At 38.1% G+C, this 23,214-nt stretch overlaps 1 protein-coding gene across 2 annotated transcripts in view; it reads left to right on the top strand.

The window, feature by feature from the left end:
• Positions 1-23,214, top strand: part of DCP1A (decapping mRNA 1A) — a 35,753-nt gene that overhangs the window by 6,676 nt on the left and 5,863 nt on the right. The window contains exons 4-8 of one of the 2 annotated variants that reach the window (XM_080606398.1): positions 5,508-5,574; positions 10,645-10,783; positions 14,780-14,899; positions 19,865-20,629; positions 22,878-22,943. In XM_080606398.1, coding sequence (XP_080462524.1) covers positions 5,508-5,574; positions 10,645-10,783; positions 14,780-14,899; positions 19,865-20,629; positions 22,878-22,943 — 1,157 coding nt within the window. Of the gene's footprint in view, positions 1-5,507; positions 5,575-10,644; positions 10,784-14,779; positions 14,900-19,864; positions 20,633-22,877; positions 22,944-23,214 lie in introns of both variants that reach the window. The other variant, XM_080606397.1, reaches the window with a different exon arrangement.

Below are 23,214 nucleotides of genomic sequence, written 5' to 3'. Positions count from 1 at the left end.
TGTTCACTGAGTGATATGAAAAGCATTTGGGTCAAAGTATTAGTTGCTATTTTGGTTAGATCTGAGACATGCAGAGGCATTTTTTCAGAAAATGATACCTTTTTAATACTTTTGCAGGTAACTGAAATACTTCCCAACTTGTTTTTTTCTCAAAATAATTCTGACAATATCATAGGATTAAAACCCCAAAACAATATTTAAATCTAAAAATTCGAGGCAAGATATGTTTACTTTAAAATTTGTATATAATGCTGTTTGAAAACTTAGACAACTTATTCAGGAGTATCAGATCCTAAAGCATAAATGACAGAATGCGGTGACTAAGAAGCTCTTAAACATTGTACCAGTTACAGCAGTGAAATAAAAAATAATTCTACTTTTCAATGTTAGATAGAATTAAAGAAAGCTAGTATTTCCAAGTAAGAATGAATCAAGAAATGCAATCAATCGTTTTCTTGATTGGTAACATAACAGATTTTGCATTTAGAATTCTTCTCAAAAGTTAGACCTTTTAGATTATGCTTCATACTTAATGTGTTATTTATTATTGCTTCATCGGGAGTGTGTGTTGCTGTGTACATGAGATCCTTGTCCAGCTTTCTGTCTGGAGACTTGCAAGTTCTTTAGAGTGTTCAGAGTATTTGTTCCTGAAGCACTGAATCCTACTGATGTATCTCCATCAACTTTCCTCATTTGTATTTTGAGAAAAAGTATGTTAAAATCCATTTTAAAAAATGGTTGTGGCTCTGTCTGTAACAATAACAATAGCCTAGGCTAAAAGTTCTGTACTTTCTTTCAGTCTGTAATGTGAGAAATTGGAGCGTGCTGGCTCCTGTGCAGCAGTTTTGTTGTTTTTTTTTTTTTTTACAAGTAGATACTTTGCTAAATAATAAAGGAAAACTAGTAAAAATTTTAGACAATGACCATCTTACCTCTAAAGGTCTGCAAGAAGTATTCTTCTAAGTGCTTCTCATTTATAACTTTCCCTTTGTATCGGTGGTGTCGCTCTTGATTAAAAGGCTTTTTAATCCAAGCTAGTTCTTTTGGAAGGTCAGGCAGATTTATTTCCATGGTTCTGAAAAGGCACATGCCAAGTGTAAAACTTAAAAAATAAAATAAATGGTCATTGTTTGGTGTGTTTATTCCCCTTTCTTCTTACTCCTTATCCAAAGGTAAGAGTGAAACAAAAGTAATGGATTTGGGGAGGTTTGTACTTTTAAATGTAAAAGTTGGATGACAGCACTTTGTACCCTGCGTTATCATTAATGATAAACACTCGTATTCAGAACAGCAAACCAAAAATGAGTTGCTTGATTTCAAATGGCTTTTTAAATTCTTTGCAGGAGCTTCTGATTGGTTTCGAATCAGGGAATCTTTACAGTTAAGGAAAGTATCTCATCATATTCTCACCCTCTCCCCCCGCCCAGCTGATGAGGCAGTGAACATAACACATCTCTGCAGCTGGAGCAGCTGAAGGGCTCTCCAGCAAGCGCATTAACCCAGTGCTTTAGTCCGAGATAAGGAAGGAGCCTGTTCTTGATACCTTTACAGCAGAAGCAGCAATGCGAGCTAGGGGGAGGGGAAGAACCATTGAAAGCTGCTAAGCAGTGCTAAAAATATTTTGTTTGACCTGAAAAATGGCATTCGAACTAGAAGGGGTTTTCTGCTTTAGTTCAGTGTTGCGTAGTAGTAATCCCTCTCGTTCTGTGCAGTGCTTTGTCAGATGGGAGTTTGTTCCAGTGTTTCTGAGCCTGGACGTGGCTGCTGTTTGCCACCTGCTGAATTACTCCAGTGCGACTGCTGGTGGGATTGTGCTGTGAACACTCTTTGTGAAATAGCCTTTGATATTCAAAGCAATGACAAGGGGAGGGATGTTTTAAAATGATTTGTAATGATTTATAAATCTATGTGACAGTCTAATATTTTAATTGAAAAAAATAAGAGTTGTGAATGAGGAAGAGATTAGAGCACAATGGCTGGGGGGCCGTGGCATTTCAGCTAATCTTACTACTGAAAGAAATATGAGCATTGAGAGAAATCACTTTATACACCTGCTTTCTACTTGAGGTGTAAAATGATGTATGTATCAGCTTTTTGTTTTTAATGGGAGTGAGATTGGGTTATCTTCCATGATTTCTTTTTAGGGTGGTTTCAAAATACGAACCCATTTTTTGCAGAGGGAGTTGGAAGGGATATTGTCCCCCACTTTCAGTTGTTGTAGGATAACATCCGAATTGAAACTGTAATTTTTTTTCTCTCTTCCCAGCAGCTCTTTCAGCTAGTTACGATCCATTTTACAATTTACCATTGTTTTGGATGAGGTAAAGCTGTATCTGCACAAATGGCTAACCTGGTTAAAGCAAGAGAGTGGTAGTTTGCAATCTCTCAAACTGGCACTGCTGATGAATCCTGTATACTTTCCTTTTGGCATAGTATTACGTGAACATTTTAACCATTTTGCCTTACTGTGCAGCCCTCAGCTTCTTGTTTCTGTCTTTTCTCTGGTACCAGATGGCATGTTTGTCAAGCTGACATTGTTTGTCAAACAATATCGGGGAACTGGTCTGGATTCAAGTTTACCTGGCTGACATAAGGGAGAGGGTGGATTGGGGTAAACTGAGTCACGGCAAAGTTGTGAGAATGTAAGGGTGGCGACACTGTTTATTTTCCCTAACTTGAAATGAAACCTGAAGTGCAACTGCAGCCATGGCATGAAGCCTTACTTTAAGTTGCCAGAGTGTGGCCTCTGTCCGGCTGTGGCACTCAGCTGTCTCCGCTCCAAATTTACCTCCAGTAGCCGGGCAGTGCTGGAACGGTGATCTGACTGCTCCTTGTAGCAGTGGAAGCACAACAGAGAAGGAGCCAGGATGAGAAGCTAGCATTACATGTTTAGATTAATACTTACGAGTCACTGCTTTTAATCAAAGTGATGTAATTAACTTGCCCAGGTACCTAATGTCCAAGAAGAATTTAGATTAAGATAACTGACGTATTTTAATTTTATCAGGTCTGGTTTGGCCATGATTAAGGATTACTCATGACTTCATGTGTGTCAGTGTAATGTGAATGGCACCGAAGTATTATTATGACTACGCTGTCTGCTTGATTACTGAAGATGCTGCATAGCGTTTGATGTAGAAAAGCTAGAGTAAAAGTGTTAAAGTAGTTGGAAAAACGAGTCAGTTTAGGCTGAAACTATTAGAGAGCTGCAGTAGAAAGATGTGCCATTAGGCATACAAACGTTCAGCTGATGTTTCTGCTGGGTGTAGTAAGATCACGTATAGCAAAAGAATTGGGAAGTACCAACTCCTAATGCGAGGATGTTCATAGCTGAAGTTCTATACACATTAAATACATCAAATGTAGTAAGGCAGTTGTGGCAGAAAGTTTGGAGATAACTGGAGCAAGGGAGCTGAACTGATGGTACCGATGAGTCCTCCTCTGAAAAGAGGGAGGTAAGCATTCCAGTCTGTCAGACCATATCTAACATAATGCCCAAGTTTGCTTGTTCGTAATCTGCTTTAGAACTTTGTGATACTGCTAATGTTTTGTGGTGACTCCCTGTGATTGTTTGCCAGTAGTACAAAGTGAGGAAAAAAATGATGCTCTGTAGGCAGAGCTGAGATTTCAATCGGCTTCAGGTCTTGTGTAGGCCTGTGTCTGGCAGAACAGTGTGTGACTCTTACCACTTATCCCATTAAGATATCATTATAGGTTCCTTATCTTTATTTCTTCAGCAAGTATGCTTTTGAAGAATCTTTCTTCTTTTAGTAGTTCGTCTGATACAGGAGTCAGGGAAGGGAAAGAGCTTTTCTTTAGTGTTAAAATATCCTACATGACTAAAGAAACAGCTCACACTGAAATGCTGTCGAGCCTTAATGCAGTAAACAGTCCAGTCGTATGAGGTGATAAATTTTCATAAATATTTCATAAATGTTGGCAATGTGCTCGTCAGTTGGCTTATGTGTTTTGCAAGGAGAAAATAGCTTAAGTTGTGCTATATTTATTTTTTTATGGCTAGAAAATCTTTATTGGCTATTACTTCATCTGGAACTTGCAAAGAAAGTTAAATGACTATAGTTACTTAAGGAAAAAGAAAAAAACATAAGAAGATGAAGCAAAGTACAACTTCAGTTTGTCTTAAGATCTTGTTATAGAAGCGAGGTGTGGGCATGACTTCTTTGGTCCAACACAGCAAGCCTAGGATAACTGGAAGTTCTAGAAAATTATGTTTGGTAAATAATCACAGTCTTTGCTGTGGCTTAAATAACCTTGAGTAGGCCTTTGTTGAGACTTTGAGGTTTTTTGGGGTGTTTTTTTTGTCTTTTAAAAGAAAAACAAAAAATTGAAATTAAATGCATATCCAGCTAGGAAAGGTAGTGTGTTCATTTTTAACTTGTTCCTTTCTTTTTCTGTAAGGATTTCAACTTAATGAAAACATTGGCATGAACTGTGCTATGAAGCTGAATTTTAAAAGGCTAAAAATATCTGTTCAGAAATGAAAATATTCCAGTGGTAACATATGTCAAGTGTCTAATTGCCTTTGAGGTACTTGCACACTCTGCATTGGTAAATTTCATAGTTGAACCAGAATTTAAAATAACCTGCTGTGTGAAATGGATCGAATACAGTTGTGAGAATAGTTTGCAGATCTGTTGTGTTGGCACAACTGTGGGGACAATGAGGAGATGAGGATGTATTTGGGTGAAAATGGCATCTTTAAAGTGGGGCTGCTGATGAAGAAATAGTATGTAGCACTGCTGACCACGTTTCTTGCTCTGCTGTGTCTTTCACTGAGTGATCAGGCTCTAACTTGGCGAAGTTTCAGTGGAATTGTACTTGCCCTGAAAAACAGAGTTGTGCTGGGTGTCTTGCTGAGCTGGAAGCCTTTTGCCCTTGCTGGTTTGTCATTGCTGCCTTCGAAGAGCAGGGTTCAGTATGAATCTGGGTTTAAGCTGCTCCGTGAACGTGCCAGTACAGCTGGAGCGTTGTTATCACTCCCTTCCTGTACAACTGCTTCTCATGAAAAGAATTAAGAGAGGGAACCTTTAGAGAGAGCCTGTGACTGAATTGTCATACTGCAACTCGAACGCTTTTGTTGAACTTCAAAACCTGGCAGTGTTGAAAATGAGTGTTCAAAAACTATGTGGATATTCTTCAGCCTAGTTTAATGGTAAGGTCTGCCATTCGAAATAGAAGGTTGCAACCATAGTGAGAAACCATCTGGCATGTAAAACTTCATTTGCTTGCCTCTTCTACCTGTGAACAAGCATCAGCATTTTGTAGTCCGTCCGTTTAATTTGTTTTACATTGTATTTGTGTTTACCCACATGCTATTTGTAATTACTTTATAAATGGTACTTGGTCATGCAGAGAATATTTGAGTGGAAATTGATGTTAATTCATACATTACTGGGCTAATGGGCTGTTGTTTTTTGCTTCCTTTCTACTGATTTATTTTTATTCTTTCAACCCTTGTCTCACACTTGCCTTTTTTTATTTTCAAGTGTCAATTTACAGTATCTGGTTTTACGACAAGAATGACTGTCATCGAATAGCAAAACTCATGGCTAAGTAAGTACTCCTGTCTTGTTATTCTGTAATTCTTTTACATAATACAGGCAAAAAAAAATGAACCTATTACATGTGTGTGTTTTTCCCTCCTTAAATCGAGAGATACAAAGCTCTTGCTGCTGTCGGGGTCTGTTAATAATCAAAACTATAGCACTAAGGCTTTTTTAAGTAGTAAAGAATTCAGTTGAAGTATTAGTTGGCCTTCTCTGAAGAGTGCAAACATAAGCCCTGTTTATTATCTTACACTTGTATTTAGTATCGAGATGCTTAATGGAGAGTAATACCCTGGCAAAAGATTCTCTGAGGCAGAAAGTGTAGGCAAATAAGTAAGGGCTGTGTTTTTTGTGGTTGGTTTGGTGGTGGGTCGTTTCCTGTTTTAAAAGCTTGATTATTATTCCTGACTGAAGTCAAAAAATTGAAGGGAAGTGGGAGAAGTACATAGTTCTTCATTCTGCAAGATTCTGTGTTAGGAGTGTAGACTGAACTACAAAATAAAAGGAACTTGTTGCTAAACTTCTAGATTGTTATTCAACTTTTATTAATGCTTTTCTTCTTTCTCAGGAGATAAATTAGTTTATAAAGTTGCCATGTCACTTGCTCTTATTTTGCAGTTCCTGAGGCTCTTAGAAGTGTGGAGGCCATGCAACAGGAGAATTTTGGAAATTATGTCTGTTTATAGAAACCTTCACGTTGTGTTTGCAAACACATGGTATTGTTAGTTTGTTAAAATACTATCTGTGTGGCAGTACAGTTAGCCTATCTGTGCTGTACGTGGTTGCACTGGCATGGCTTCAGTAGTTTGGGTGAACAGAAGAGGTCAAGGAAAGCTGACATTGGTTGATTTGGCCAAGTGGCATGAGGCGCTTAAAATGTAGCGAGTGTAGAGTAGAGAGTGTGTTCTTGGCTCTGTTCCTTCAGGTGAGGTGTGTTGCTGATTAAGCCTTGCTTATAGAAGAGGATGAGAATTCATTTAAGTGAATCTTCAATGTCCTTTGTGAAAGAGTTTAAAGTGTGTGACAGTGTGTTCATATGTTAGCAAAAAATGCAAAATTGCGAAACGCAGATGTATTCCACAGGGTATTTTCTCTTCCTGTGTTCTCTGCTTTGTTTTTCTGCACCATTACTATTTATTTTCCTGCACCTTCTTCCCTGTTGTGTACTCTAATCAGCACGTCATGTCTTGCAAGTCATGACATTTCAAAGACAGGCAGAACTTAATAATATGTAAAGTAGACATAGGGTGAACATCATTTTAAACCAAATTGCTAATTTAGGTGTTGGCATGACTGTGGATTAAGCGTATCCTGGAAACGGGAATTAGAGTTAACACATCAAGCAGATTTTGGGAATGTGTCGACCATAGTCACTTCTTCAGTCTTAGGCAAGTGAAACTACAGAAATCAAACCTGTAGATAGAAAAAGTAATTGATTGGGTATTGACAGAATACAGACAGTTAAGTTTTTCTTAGCTGTCCTAGGACCTCACTTCAGTATGGTCTTTAGTTGTTGCTGCTATTAACGTGGTCAGAAAGGATGTGGTATTCACTAGCCTACATGTTGCTGGTAGTAAGTCTTTGATTACCTGAGAATATATTTCATAAAGCCTTTCCTCATTACTGGTATGTAGAATACTCTCGGCTCTCTTTTTCTTAATGGCTGTGTATAGATGTAGGGGTAACAGAAGAATTTGCAGAAGCCTTTACTATACTTAGAAGCATTTAGTGCAAGTATCTCATCTTACATATTTTTTAAAAGTCCTGTAGAATGAAAGCACACTTCGTTTGGTACCATGTGTCTTAGAGCTTCTGAGAATCGAAAGATGAATGCTAGGGAAACTGGAACAAAGGCATTGTAGTTCCACGTTGCTGTAGAAGGGAAAAGTTGCACTTTTGAGGCTGTTGTTACAAACCTGATGAAAAGTGGATTGAAACTATTTTGTTGACATGAGTTTCTACAAACATCAAGCTTCTTCTCCCTGCAAATGGGTAGAAGGCAGTGAGAAGAAAAGTAAAAGTGCTGATGCTTACATGTCCTTTCTTTTCAAGAAGGAGGCTGAAACTGCAGGGATTGTTTCAGCCTGGGATGAAAAATGTATTTCAAAAAACTAAAATATGCCCTTTAATTAAAAAATAATAATAATCCTTTTTAGAGAATGAGTTTCGTCACATGGTTGTGGGCCCCACCAGGCTTAGTTCAGTGGATTTTCCAGTAATTGTTTATCTTTGAGTATCAATTTTGCTTCACGTTTTCTGTTGTTAGCAGCAGAAACTTGGATTGTGCCTGTTGGTGCCCTTTTACTTAGGTGGGTTGTCCTGTATCACTTTCAGGAAAGAGGACTGCATTTAGAGTACCTCGGAGCTTCAAAAACATAACCATAAAAGGTTTCAAGGAGATTTGCATTCTCTTTCCTGCTGTTTGAGTTGACCTTATTGTGCCAGATTGAGTTAACAAGATTGCAGGCCATCCATTTATATTTTGGTGGCTTATCTTTCAAAAGAAAAATTACTCTTCATAGGCTTTGTAATCACACAACTTCACTTCTCACATTCTCTCTCTGTCTGTCTCTCTCCCCACCCCTTCCCTGCTCTTCTGTGAGGTTGTGCCAGGTATATTTTCAATGCTATAACTGCAGATATTCTTGAGCAAACTGTCACAGCCACTTCTGTGTCCCTGAAGGAATGTGTGCCTCTTCCACTATCTGATATAATGGAAAGAAACAGCAGGCCTTGCTTAAAGAAGATTTAATCCTGATTGCATACAGAGCATGCTTGGTTTACAGATTTGCATTAGTAGAAGTTTTTTTCTTTTGACTTTTTATGCCAGGAAAAGGCACTCGATTTATAGAACTTTCTCTTTTAAAAATGGAATCTAGAATTTTCTGGAATGAAAAAGACTATACAAGTGTTCAAACTGCTAACTTGAGGAGGAATAAATTTGGGTCGAGTTAAAATACTTGTTTGTGAAGCATAAGCTTCCTAGAAGTAGTAGGACATTAATCAGTTGTTTTTTTTTTTCAAGGTTTGCCAGAACATAAGTCTTTGGGAGACTTTATTTATTCTGATGTGTACATTGTATTTTTCTTATTTTGAAGTTGGTTTATCGGCTTGTTCTACCCTATTTTAACTGTCAGACCTCAGCTGGGCTCTGAGATAGTCTCCCGCTTCTAGATTTTTGCCTTTATCTGGGACAGTGTGGAAGGGGTGCTGTTTCACATTTACACTGCTGCCACCATCTGAATGTAACCTGCATAAGACAGGAAATGGAGGAAGAGCCATTAGACACTTATCTACGTGAGAAAATTTCGTATTCATTCTTTAACAAAAAGTAAACTATTACAAAGGTAGCATACCCCTGATAATGTGCAGAAGAAAATAATTGAGATGTTTTGTGGAAGTATTTCTGAAGCACTTCTGTCAAATGGATTTACTCATTGAAAATACTTTGCTATGAGACCATTAGAACTATTTCTAATGGAAAGATATTTTGTTGAAATCTTCGGGACCTGTTATTAATGAACAAAAAGAGGGCTGGGAGACTCAAGCCGTCCCTTCGCCTACAAGGCAGCACGTGCATGACTTCAGCTGCCCAGAAATTGCCCTTTAGCCAAAGTATTTATGTTTCCTGATGCAGCCATGCTGACAAAGAAAAGCAAAAAAAAAATAAAAATAAAAGTCTTCTGGTTCTTTCATCTTGCCTTTTCTCATCCCTAGTTTTGGATTTGAGTGTAGACAAGTCCTAAGTCAGGGCTGTATGACCATTTGGGGTGCTAGAACAAAATGTTCTCTCGTGGTGTCACCATAGAAACATTTGTACAGTATTGAGCTGCTTCATCCAAAGCAGCACATGCTGCAGTTCTTAGAAACTGTCTGACAGAGTAGATTGGCCTCCAGATCCTGAGTTACGTTCGCAGGTGAGTGCTTGCCTGCAAACAGAGAGGAAGCTGTATAATATTCAAAGAATAATGAGAAGCTGGTTCAATAAGCAGCTTGTATAATTAAAAGTTCTGAAACTCATTTTCCTGGGCAATGCTATACTGTTAAAAGCCATCTTTTCTTTTTTTAAAAAAATGCACAGTCTAATCTTTCTTCAAATAAACACAGCTGAGCTCTAGTGAAGTAAAGGGTCTTGGCAGCTAGGAAAATGGGAGGCATCTTCTAACGCTTGCTCTATTTTGTTCCTCAGGAATGATAACATAGAGGTACATAGAAATATCTATTTACTCAACAGTCTAAAATCTAGATTTATTCCTGAGTCCTAACTGACCAGAAGAAACTGGAGGCTGGATGATTGACGCTTTCTGTGATTGCTCTGATGGCACCTCGGCTCCCCCATCAGCTCCACAGCATGAGAGTTTTCAAGTGACGTGCCAGCTCTGGAGCTCTGTCGTGCTTACAGTGATTGTTTTTTCTTAACATATTTGATTAATGCAGGCTTAAAAAAGAGGGGATTACAGGCTGGTGTGTGTTTATTTCAAGAGAATAAGCTTTAGCGCATTGCACAGCCATGTACATCTTGTGAACTGTATATTGATTAGGAGTAGAAATGTATGCTGCCTTTACTCCTTTTGTTTTCTAATGGTAGGCCTCATCCTAAATAAGAACTGGTTTGTATTTGATTTAGTTGAACAACATGGCTTGATTTTGGCTAAATATGGAAAAACTGCGTGTTATGTAGTAAACAATAAAAAAAAAATACACAGTTTACTCAGTCTGTGGTATAGTACATGTGCTGCTTATACAACGCGTGTTTGGATGTCTGCATGGTTTATTGTGAGAAATGTCTAAATGTGACAGTTTTACAGAAGTAGGGTTTACTGCAGGCAAATTTTGAGATATAGACCAGTGCTGTCTGGATTAGAGGTAAATCATACAGATCATTTGACAATTTGACTTGTATAAACCTTGTAGCAAATTAAAACTTGTACAGCTTTGGTCAGCTCAGTGTTAGGTTTTCATTCAAGCAGAACAAAACATGTTTATATGCTCGGAGAATGTTTTTCTTTCCTGCTTTTTGCAAGATGTTCATGCCAGATAAAAATTGTGAAAAACCATTTCTCCTTTCCTGTTGCAGAGTGGTAGAACAAGAAGCTCAGAGATCACAGCAAGTTTCCCAGGACAGAAAAAGTCCCAGCAGAACAAACGGCTGCAGTGAAAACAGGCCTATTGACATCCTGGAAATGCTTAGTAAAGCCAAGGATGAATATGAACGAGTAAGGAAATGTCTTAATTTTCTTCTGCTATGAATGAATAAAAACACTGCTTCCCCTTCTCAGTGAGGTGGTCAGGGCCTCTTACGGAGTCTGCTGAAATGGCATGCCTTGTGGCTTCTGAGAGCAGTGGTATAGAAGGATTCTCGTGTGCTCCACAGGACAATTGAGTATACTCTAACCCAAGATCGCAAAGCAGCGCGCCTAATCCATAATTCAGTGGGCCTGAAGCTTTTGAATTGCTGCCTCCTGGGGGGAAAAATTAGAGTTTTAAAAATGGGTACCTAGAAATGCAAACACAATAAATACTGTGTTCTAAAACAGGTGCATGGGCTGCTTAATCCCAGTATTCATCCATTGTCCTATTTTGTGAGATCATTAGCAAAGGAAAGATGAACAGAATGTAACACTGCAGAAGAATAGATGAATGTCTGTTTCTGTGATTCTGAAATTCCACTTCTGTAAACATTTCTTATAGTAGCTAACGCTTCAGGTTTTCTTTTTTTTTCCACTGTACTGAAAATCACTGGAGGAGGTCAGCTATGACTCATGGCATAATTAACAGCATTCACTGGGTTGCATACCAAAATGCTTTGGCATCTTAAATAATATAACAAAAGCCCTGAAGCTGTGAACTGTCCCATGTCTGTGATAAAAGCACAGATGTACAGTGACTTATGGGGGGCAGGTTGTGTAGGGAAAAATTTTTAAGAAGTGTGGAGTTTGCCTGTTGGATAAGTTCATAAGCTTTATTCCCATAATTTTTAGCTTAGTAGGCAACTCTGCCAAACTGTTCATTTTTTTCATTCTTAAGAAAGCCTATATGGTAAGTAGTTTTTAACATAATTGTGTTTTGTTTAAAGAGAAGGCATTCTCTGCCATTGTTCCAGTAGTCTTGTTTTCAGAATGCTGCCTTGTTCCTTCCCTCAAGTACACTGTAGCAGGAAAAATTCCCATATTAATTCTGTGATCCAACTTGAAAATGGAGCTTGGTAGACCAATTCTACAACAGTTTCTACTGCTGTTAAGAAAATTTTGTCTCTAGGAATAACAAAAATTGTACCCAACAGTGTCAGCCTTCAGTTAGTCTCAAAAAAAAAAAAAAGAAAAACCAAAGCTGTGGTGTTAGAGGGTAGAGATTTAGTCATTCAATACATGTAAACTCAGTGAAGCATGTTTTTAATTGCTGTAGATGAGCATATAACATTGTCCTTCTGTTCCCTGGTGTACTGCTCAATCCTGTCTGTTGCGTGTCTGTTCTTTTAATAAGTTGATACCGGAATGGTGAGTCTGGTGTCTTTTGCCAGGACTAAATTCATAAGTTTACATGATGAAGGAAAGTATTAGATCTCTTGGGAAGGCATTACTTTATATAGTCCTGAGAACCAAATTCATACATGGAAGACAAATGTAAGGGAAGTCTGTGGGAGATCCAAAAAAAAAAAAAAAAAAGGCAACAAAGATTCTTTGTGAGTGCAATAACAAAAACGTACAATAGTAATGTGTAGCTATAATATTGCAGAGATACGGTATGGTTTGCAGCTGTACTGGTGGGAGAAGGGTTAGCACATCACTAGAGTGCTTCATTTCTTCTTGAACTTGTGTAGTGGGACACTGGAGTTCCTTGGAATAATTGTGTTTTGAGTCTTTGTAGGATTCTAGGTTGCTACCATGTGGGATGAGGAGAAAGGAATGAACACATGGGCTAAGCTATGTATGAGCCTCCTTATCTTGTCACTTTCTGACATAAAGGACAGGTGAACGTGACAGACCATACAATATATTTGACCCAGGCTATATTCTAATTTCTGAAAATCAGTAATGTATTTTCAGAATGTTTTAATATAGGTACAAATAAAAGCTAATTCTCAGCACATTAATCCTGTTTGAGGAGAATGTGTCTTTGTATGAAGGCCAACATTGTGAAAGTGGCAGCTTTTGTGAGTGCATGGAAGGAAGCATCGAAAGCTGAATGACTGATCTTTCCATGTTATATCAATTGAGACAGATCTGGAGAAATGGAAGGCTTGAAAAAACAAAAAGAAAAAACAGAAATTGTTCTGGTAGTGGCCTGTTAGGGTGTAATGAAGTCTTTCTCCTTCTTTGTTCTTGCAATATTCCAGCTTCTCCTCTCTGAATTTCGAGGTCTATGTGTGAGAATAATGAAAACCTTTTGCTAGAAACAAAGTTCAGAAGTGTCATGATTGCAGCTCTGTAGACAAGTAAAATACTGATAAATAGGCTGTGGCAGCTGTCATATAGTGTGGAAATATATGGGGCATGGACTAGGCTACAGTAAAGATACTACATAAATTAGCTTTTTTGCATCGCAATCTTGATTTTGCTTCTTGATGCTTTTAGACCACCTATGTAACTAGAGACATTATTTCGTGTGCGTGTAGATGAGCAGTAAACTGAATCTACCCAACTTACACCCATAGGATGCTATCAGTGTAGTTTTATAGAAGTTGCTCAATGAACAGAAATGAGCAATGCTAGTCATGATTCAGGCAAACTTCCTGCAGGATGTTCTGTTAGCCACCTCAGCTTTAGCAACAAACCTCAGGCACATCGATTTTGGAACTCCTCGCGGCCAGCACACATCAAAGCTAATGTGATTAGGTAACCAACTTGGATGGTGGCTTCTTAAAAGACGAGAAAGGTCTGTCTTTTTTTTTTTTCTTATTTTATGGTGTTCGGTAATTATGCATGAATTTGTATTTAGGAGCAGAAAGTACTTATCTGCCTGGTACATTCCAGATGGATCATACAGTAATCCTTGTGTGCAGCCCACATGAGATTGGCAGAGTGTCAGCATGAGAAGGGGGCAGAGAGAGTGAAAAAGAGATTTATGAAAGTCTGAGTGATTTAATCTAGGATTCCAAATCAGCTTAATCCTTCAAGTACTTGCTCCATCAAGTCCATATGTGAAAATAAATGAATTGAGATATTTTTTTAATGAAGTGAATGGATGTTTTTTATAGTGTTAGTGTGTGTGTTTCAGTCTGAGAATGGAAAACATAGCAGCTTATCCTCTAGTGAAAAGGAAAAACTAGGCTTTGTTTGATTTTGTAGCTGCAAGGCAGTCAACCATTTCAGGCCCAAAGAGTTTTAACCGTTTGAATTAGTGGCTAAAATACAGAAAGGCAGACATTGTTTCTCTCCCCTCTGTCCCTAAATCACAACATATAGTCCTAATGTTGTTTATATCACTTGCAATTTGAAATTTAAAACAAAGCAATAATAAAGCTGAGATTGTTTCTAACGTACTGCTACAGCGTTTCTCATATTTTGTAGTTGTCAGGTAAGTGATGAGAGATTGTCTGATACGCTGATATTCAGCTGTATCATAAACATAGTTTATCTATTTAATGGTAGACTGGTTCTACAGTTTTTTCACCAGTGCTTTAAATTTTAATACAGTTGTTATTTTTGTTAATGTATATATTTAGTAAAGAAGGAAGTCAACTCAATCCATAAACGTATGGCCTACTACTACAGCTTTCTTGGCTAGTTTGCCTTACTCACAGAAAACCCAATTAATGCCTTGTGAAAGTACATGCACGTGGTTATTTAAATCTGGTGGAAATAAGTCAGTGACAAGCTCTTCTTCCAGTCACTTTAGAAGGATTTCTGACAGGACTTTTTTCTAAGTTGTTTCTAGCATGCTAAGTTGTTTCTAGCAGAATTCTTAATTTAATGGCCTCGTTAGCAGCTAATACAGGATGTGAAAAGTCTACCTTTATTTATTTATCAGTGGAAAAAAGTATAAAGCCAGTTGTCTTTTTTTTGATAATACAGAATAAAAGCATTGTGAATACTTACCAGATAGTATATTACTTGGTATATTTTTTTCCTGAACCTTGTGAATTTTACAGTGTCTGACAAAATTACTACCCTGTACATCCTCTGGATTTCAGCCCAAGTGCTACCTAAGCAGAATTATAGTAGTGGCTGAGCTCCTGTGTCTATGTAACTTTATTTTATTTTTCCCCCCAGAATCAGATCAGTGACTTGAGTATTATATCAAGTTCTGGAATGCAACAAAATACAAATCTCCTGAAGTCAGGAAGCACAGAGGCTTCAGAGCAAAAACCTTCAATACAAGTGCAAGATCAGGTAAGTGTCATCCAAATCTAAATAGTGTGTTACTTCTTCATTTAGCACTTTGGTTTGGTACCAAAATATTATTTTCTTGGAGTGCCTGCAGTATCATCTTGCTGAATGTATTATGCTTCATCGTGAAAATAAGTTTGTAAGTTTAACTGCAGTTTAGAATTGGTTTTAGTATCTACTCTCATTTCTCTTGACTATGCTTGTCTAAGATCAGCTGGTATGTTTCCTGCTGCCCACACCCCCCTCAGATAAACTAATGGGTCTGAAGACTCTAAAGAGCCTAAATTCTGGTTTTTGCCATAATGTTTAAATATGAGGCTGTGTCCACACTCCTGTCAATACAGAAGTGTGTTTAAATGGGCTAACTCAGATTCTGTAAGAAGTCAGTCCATGATAGTATAGAGACACCGGTGCAGGATGACTTCTGAGTAAGGGAGCAAATAAAAATTACTTCTGTCGAATTGACAGAGTGAATATGGCATCTGTTCACTGTACACTGTGTTGCAGTCTTTCAAACAGCAACTGAAGCACTGTCTTCCCGTGTCTAAGACATTTACTTAGTTTGTCGGTGCTGCCTTTAAAGCTGTAGCTACAGTCCTACTAAATGAAATCATCAGTCAGTTGCTAGAGAAGAAATGGAAAGTACTTCAGTCATGGAGCACTAAATTCTCTTTGGAGTTATTGAATGTGTGCATACCTGTCTTCTCTCATACTTCTGTAGCTTGCATTTAACCTTTGCTTGTATGATCAAATTCAACTTGCCTGATTAATATATATCATGGGAGAAGTGTTCTTGTGTTGCTGTTCAGTTTTGTTTAGACTTTTTTGACAGTGTATTCCTTCCTCTGCGTTAAGCAATACCTTCCAAAATTGTTTCAGTGATGTCAGTGAGGGATGTTGCTCAAATTTATGGTAATTCTAGTGCACATACGGTGCTTAGATGTCTGTCAGATAATTATTAGATACGTGTTCAGTTCTCATGTATCCAGATATCTACAAATTCTAAAGCCTGGTATTACTTCTGTAATTAAAGATTAAACTACAGTAAAAATGCTAGTGGAAATAACTTATGCTTCATGTAAACATTGTTGAACCATGGGAAACTTGTTATAAAAATAATTAGTGTCATCACTGGAGTGGTTGGAATATAGGCAGCGATAGTTCAGTAATTGGCTCCATTTTCGAGGAAGCCTTTATGCACGAGGGATGTGTAGCTTCATACAGTGCTTCTTGGAGGTTCGTTTTTAAAAAATGCTAGTAATTTTTGCAACAGCTAATGCTCTAACATGTGAGTAACTTGTGCCTGCTTATAGTGCCACCCAGTGGGAACAGAAAGGTCAGTAGTGGTCCTCTCCAGAAAATGTCCCACGGAGGTGATCTGGCAGCGCCTGCCTCCAGCTCCTTGCAGCTTATTGTTGTGTTTTGGATGCAATAAAGCCCTGCCTCTGGAAAATGCCCTAGGAAAATGCGGGCAATGCTGCATTTAGTAATTGTAAACAACATACTTACTTTGTAGTAAAAATAAATAATTTCTAGTACAGGTTAGGGCTACGGTATGAGTAGCAGAAATCTGTTTAAGGGGCTGGGGTAATAACAATCAATGGGTTAAAACGGGGTGAGGGGAAACTTGCTGGGATTATTGGCTGTCACTGCATCTTCTGCCCTCTCAGGAGCACCTCTAGTTTTGGACCAGCACAAGTGATAGACTGACCCCTGGCAGCCAGTTGTGCTTGCTGCATGCTTGATCTTGAGGCCTGGCAACAGGGTTGTGTCTTGCTTTTAAAAGAAATTTTCTTTTCGGCTGCTGTGTGGAGACTGTGCGTGCGTGATCAGCTGAAGTGGCCAGCCTGACAGTGCATGAGCTTGCAGAGCAGTGGAAACTAGCTAAGGAAAAATTCTAATTTCAAAGCTTTTCTTGAAAAAAGATCTATAAATTCTAATGTTTAAATTTCTAAAAATTCTAAGATTGTAATACATTGCTTTAAAGTAATTCAAGGGAAACTACAGTTTTATAGAGCAGGCGAAGTGGCGCGTTCTAGTGTCTCTTCTGTTGAGCTATTTAAAATAATTGCTGTGGAGATGCAGGAAAAAGTTGGGTTATCTAAGTGATAATTTACTTCTGTAAAGCTAGCTGGGTTCAAATACAGCACCAAGATGTTTGTTCATAATTTCATTTTTAGTAATGTGGACTACCAGAAGAGAACTGGAAAAAATGCTATTTGAACTGTAAGAATACATTTTTCATCTAATTAAAACAGATAACCATTGAAATTAAAAACTAGTATATATTCGATAATTACTGTGAGATCCTGAAACCCTTCGAAAATGTCACAGTTGTATGTTGATTGACTACCTTCACTTCATGCTAAAGACATCACAGATTTGGGAATAAAAAATAAATGTCAGTTCTATGATATTCTGAAGTTCAAGTTCTGTATCCTGGCAGTTCAAAAAGAAAACGAGCTGTATTATGAAATATATTTTTGTGTTGGTGATGAGCAAAACTGAACTAGAACAGTGAAATGTCATGTGCCAGCTATGACTGCTAATTCCCATGCCTCGATATATCTGAAATAATTCCTGGAGAAACCCTTTGGGCAGTACTCCATTCCTGTCAAGTAAATGGATTGTGTTGCCTTTTTTTCCAACCCCGTGCGGAGAAGGGTGTCCATAACACAGTGAGTTGCTGACATGCTCAAAATACACCTCAGCCAGAGATGAGTCAAGCACAAGATGTGTTTTATCCCTCAGGTTGGGAATGAACTTAATGTTTCAAGCTGTATGTGTCGTGTTATGTGTAAGGGGCTAATCTGACTGCAATCAGAGCACGGCAGAGATTTCTGTTCCTTAGGTGAAAATTTTAATGTATTAACAAAAGAAAGCCAGTCAGTTACTCAAACTGAGGTGAAAAGCAGAGTTGAGGCAGAATAGTCATTTTCTCTTAACAGAATAATAATAATAATAATAAAAAATCAGCAGTGGCAGCAGCACAAGTTAGTAACCTGGGCAGAAGTCAATGTGATTTCAAGCTCGAGGCTACCAGGCAGCTTGCATGTTACCTGTGCTGCCATTCCTTCATTGCCCTTACCAATGTTAGTAACACTGGAACTAGCAGAGCAATGTCACGGTGCAGTAATTGTCATTGTGAAATAGTGTCTTTGTTTAGACATACCGTCACAAGGCACTGGAATTTCGCTGCAGGCCATTCACTCTTCTGAACAGAATGTCATGTTTTAGTCCAGCTGTTTTATGTAACTTCTTCCTGCACAACCTAAGAAAGCAGGAAAAAAATTAACATAAGGCTGTTAGTAGCTGTTTTTCTTATTAGAAAAATTCATTTTAAACTAATTCAGCTAAAATATCTGCTGTATAGTAGCTGGCTTGGAATAAACTGCGAGTAATTCATGGTAGAACTGGCAGGTGTATCATAAGGGATTAACTCAGACTCTCTCATTATACTGCTGAAGAAAAGGCATTATTTTCCCCTGCAAAATGGTATACAGGAGCCTGTGATTCATTAGCTGTGATCATCTTTTTTTTTTCTTTAAGGCATTTTAAAAATGTTTGAGATCTGTTAAGTAGTTCAAAACTGTGCTGTATTGCCTCTTCAACACCTGAAATGCAAGGAGACCTGGCCAACCCTACTTTTTTTTCCTTCAATTTGCTTTCTCATTCTGTTGATAGTTATTGCTTTCCTTTGGAAGGAGAAAGTGAGAACGAGTCACTTGGGTTATTTTTATTACTGTGTGTCACCTCGGTTGCCTTGTTAGGACTTCCGCTATTTTTCCTGTTCTGCAAGGAATCCTGTTTTTCTACAGATTCTCCTCAAATAAGGAAAGAAGCATTTTTTTCCATTTGTTAAGCCAACATCTATTTTGATAGTTAGAGGGTGACTGTTTTTCACAAGATAGGTTGTTTGGAGGGGGGAAAGACAATACTACACAAACTCCTAGTAGACAGCCATTCTTCTTTGCTAACCTTGTGTTGGTTTTTAATGTAGGGAATGCTGTTTAAATGTAGTAAGGCAAAATATTAGGAATAGAAAGTCCTTAAGATTTTTCTAGCAATGTCAGTGCTGTAGGCTAGATGTATATTTGTGTAAGAGACTAAAGGATCAATGTGTGCATGTGTACCTGCTTTTCAAGGAAATTGATACATATTTTTAGGTTTGTACAGATTCTTTTACCTATTGTGACATCCACTACAATCTTGATGAAAACAGGAGAACTGTCTAGGCATGTACTGCTAGATCAGTTGTTTACCTTCAGGCTTCTCTTTTTATTTCCCATCCTTCAGACCATTTAATTATTTACAGTTCTATAAATGCTGCATGGCATTGGTTCTAAACATATGTTGTTCCTTGTCCCCCCTACCAAGTGTGCTGTGTAGTTAAGGCTGATCAGTGATGGCAGGCATCACCTTAATAGCAGAAACCATACCTGTCCCCCTTCTGTACTAGTAGTGCAGTCTGTCTAGAGAAGGATGTAGAGATAGAAAGTGCTGTGAAGGTGTCATCTCTACTGTAGCTGCATCCTGCCCTCGTGCCACTGCCATTACTATTGCTGTGGGTTATTTCAAGTCTTAATGTCATGCTTGAATGTTCTCCCCCAGCCCCAAGTACTCTAGCCAAGTGGTGGAATGTAAACACTTACTGCAGTGGAAGTTTTTAAAGATAGAGTTGGAGGTGTTTGGAATAGAAAAATAATGCAAGCTGAAGGGACGAGTGTGCAATTTGGGGGGGGGGGGGGGGGGGAGGAGAGTCCAGTGACAAGTAGTGAATTGGCTTCAAGCTTAGCCTGAGACTGTGATTATTTAAAAAAAAAAAAGTGACAAAATTTGGTGTATTTTAAATGTATCTGACCTAGTTGTATCCATAGTTTTCTTGATTTTTGTAATACATCACTGTACTTCTTACAGTCTGGGTATTCCTAAATTGACTCTGTAACGTTCCTTTTCCCTTCTTTGTAGACATTTCAGTTGAGGCCAAAGCATCTGACTTTGGAAGAACTGTTTGGAACCTCTGTCCCAAAGGAACAGCCTGCACCTCCGTATCCCAATGCAGAGAGAAGGGAGAAGTTGCAGACTGACACCTCTGCCAGAGAGCAGCAAAACTTGCTCTTGCCTTTTTCGTTTGACCAGTCAACAGTAATACAGCAACCACTAGGGAAATCAGAAAGTCCAAACGTTAAAACCAGTGCCAATCCTTTGAATCAGCAGGAATGTTTAACACCTATGCTAATACCTCCAGCTTCAGTTTCCCAGCCTGATGTAAAAAGCATTTCAAGCTATTCAGTTCGTTTAAGCCCTATTCTTAATTCAGCCTCAACAATGGAAGCTGCCCCTGCTCAGAGGCTTCCTGGCCTAAAACAAAACAACAGTTTAATGCAAGTCATGCAGCAGGCTGCCAAGCAGATATCCCCACTAGTGAATCAGCCACCATCCGAAGTGAACCACGCTCCACAAAATCTAGTGGCTGGCCAAAGCCAGCTTATAGCACCCTTGACATCAACAAATACGGGAACTGTCTCAAATACATCCCATACAAGCGTTGATCTTCTCCAGAAACTCAGGTTGACCCCACAGCATGACCAAATGCAGCAGCAGTCTCTCACTAAGACTTCCTTAACGCCAAACATCTCTGCCTCGGTTGGCCAGCTTGCAACACCAGAAAGCTTCAAAGAATCGCACAGTAAACCATCAACCTTGAACAACAAGATAATCCCTTCCCTGCAGGTATTCTGTGGCTTTTCATACCCATAAAGCTTTAAGCTGTTATTGGCTACAAATATTTCAAATATTTCCATTTGAAAATGTGCTTTTATATATTTCTCTTTAAAAAAAAAAAAAAAGGACTTTTAACGTGTGTGACTGAATTGCAAACTTCAAAATCTAATTTTGGTCATTAGCATCTGCTATCAGTGACAGACTTGTCTGCAGAGGAGGAATTTTTTCAGGCTGGTGCTGTTAGTGGATGAATGTATCCTAAGGAATTTGCCAATACTTGTGTCAGAGAAGTACTGCTAAGTCTGATATGAGAAAGGACTGAAGGTTACAGATCAAATGGTGTTATGAGTGTTGCTGCTGTGGAAATCTAGCCTGTACCTTCTTTGAAAGTATGAAATTAAGTCTCCTGTTTCAGATTATATAGCTTTGGGTGTTTCATAACACTTTGGTATTGACCACTTCTGTTGGGAATCCCTCTGGGCTACCTTGAGGTTTTGTGTGTTATTTATCAACGCGGATCATCAACTGATTTATTCTGTCTAATTGACCCTCTTGGTTTCTTTTGTCCTAGTATTACTTCTAAAGGACCTTCTAAACTTGTTTCTTGCAGGCAGATCTATTGTCTATGCCTCGATATAACCCAAAGAAATAAACTTGTTTTGAGAGACTAGGTGGAAATATTACTGCTACTCTGTAAGATTAATGTTCGTGCGTTGTGTATTAAATTTTCTGTTGCTTAGTGTTGCATCTTAAGGACAGTGAGAATGCGAAGAAAAAAAAACTATCACACAAAACTACTTACAGCTATATCTGCATGAATTTCCTTTTTTTTTTTTTATTATCCAGTGCTTCCCACTGGGTTTTGACAAAATCTTCAGCAGTCTTGTCTGGGTCAGCTGATACTACTATTTTTTGCTGTGATAGTGGTGATGACTTAATCATAACATGGATCTAAAAAACAGGTCAACTCTTCTGCCTGTAACACCCTAAGCAGTAAATGCCCTGTATTTTTCCCATGTGGATCTTCTGTCTTTAGAAGAATTATTACTTTTTTTCTTTTTTTTAAGAAATGGGTGCACTGTCATTGTGTAGTCTTTCTAATTACCCCATTTATAACCTACTGCTGTTCTTGAAAACTTTCAAGAAGGCCATGAGCGCTGTATGCTAGGTTCATTTTACGAGCCATCACCTTGTTGAGATGTTTGGGCTGATCATTTTGCTGAGGGAGGAGGAGGTCCGAGTACAACACTGAGCAGCGGTCTGGATCTAGTGTTGAAGAACTGTATGTTCTGAGCAGTGTCTTTCTTCCATGTACTAGTAAAAGTTGGTACAGATTTGACTTGGGATTGTGATGTTAAGCATCTAGAAAAGCTGGCAAGGTGTATCCGTAACTGCTCTTACTAGATTTATTCGATGTCTGCTTTGATAGCCTTGTGAATTCTGATTCATGTGCTAGTCTTGCACCCTTTTTTCCTTTGAGGTCCATTGTGTGTATATATTTTTGTTGGACAAAGTTCTTCATAGTCCAAATATTTCTCTCAAACTAGCAAGACTTCTTAACTCTTGTGTAATTAGGTCTTAGTGATTTGATCTTGTCATTGTTACCACTTCAGAAAGCTCATTTGACTTTTGTCATTATAGATATAGGTTATCAGTTACATGAGGGTGTGTTTTTTTTTTCTGTTGAGGTTTTCCAAATGGCTATAACAAGCCTTTCCAAGAACGCAAGGTGAATTTATTCAAGTACCTTATCTACATGCCTTTTTTGTTTGTTTTCTAAGCTTTTATAATCCTATAATTTTATTATATTACAGTCTTGCAATCTGACTAAAGAGATACCTGGATGCCATTTGTAAAGCTATAAAATACGGAGATCTAGTAGACAACAGCATTTCATTTCTGTAGAGGGAATTAGATAAAACTTCTAGGAAAAAACACTGAATTTAGCATCCTGTCAGTTTGCCATACTGATTACACTCTGATTAAACTCTTCATTTTGTATGCATTTGGTTCCTGTTCTATGTTTTACTAAAGTTTTTTTGAACTGTGGTAGAGTTTCTTAATAACTGTGTTGTTAAGAGTTTGCTGTAATACTGAAAGTATAAAACATGAGTTCCAGCTGTTACAAACTGGAACGAACTACATCTAAAATCTGTTGGTACTTAGATTTTTGCAGCTTTGTAAAAACTCAGATAATCACCACTGGAAATTGGGCTGTGGATACTAACTTCTGATTTATTCTTTCTTTTGAAATTAGACTGTACAACAAAACAAGGAATCAGAAGTATTTCCACAGACGAAGACTTTATCTAAAACAAGTCAGGTGAGGTGAATAAACACTTCAATGCATTCAGTTTGATGTTAAAATAAAATTTAAGATGTTTTAAAAGATGGTAATCACTGCCATATCATACAGTCATATTGTCCACTCTGACCATATTTAAAATGCTGTTGATGGAGCAGAAACAAGCTGTACTGAAATGAGGAAGAGTTACAGGACAGAAGTGTAGTCAGTCGTACATTACAGTACCTCTTACTGTTGGTGCAAATGCAGAAATGAAAGTACATTTTTGGCTTTGCAGTCTTGCGTTAAC

The sequence above is a fragment of the Anser brachyrhynchus genome (assembly GCF_964034855.1).
Source record: "Anser brachyrhynchus genome assembly, chromosome: 10".
NCBI classification, from domain to species: domain Eukaryota; kingdom Metazoa; phylum Chordata; class Aves; order Anseriformes; family Anatidae; genus Anser; species Anser brachyrhynchus.
This window is presented reverse-complemented; position numbering and strand designations above follow the sequence as displayed.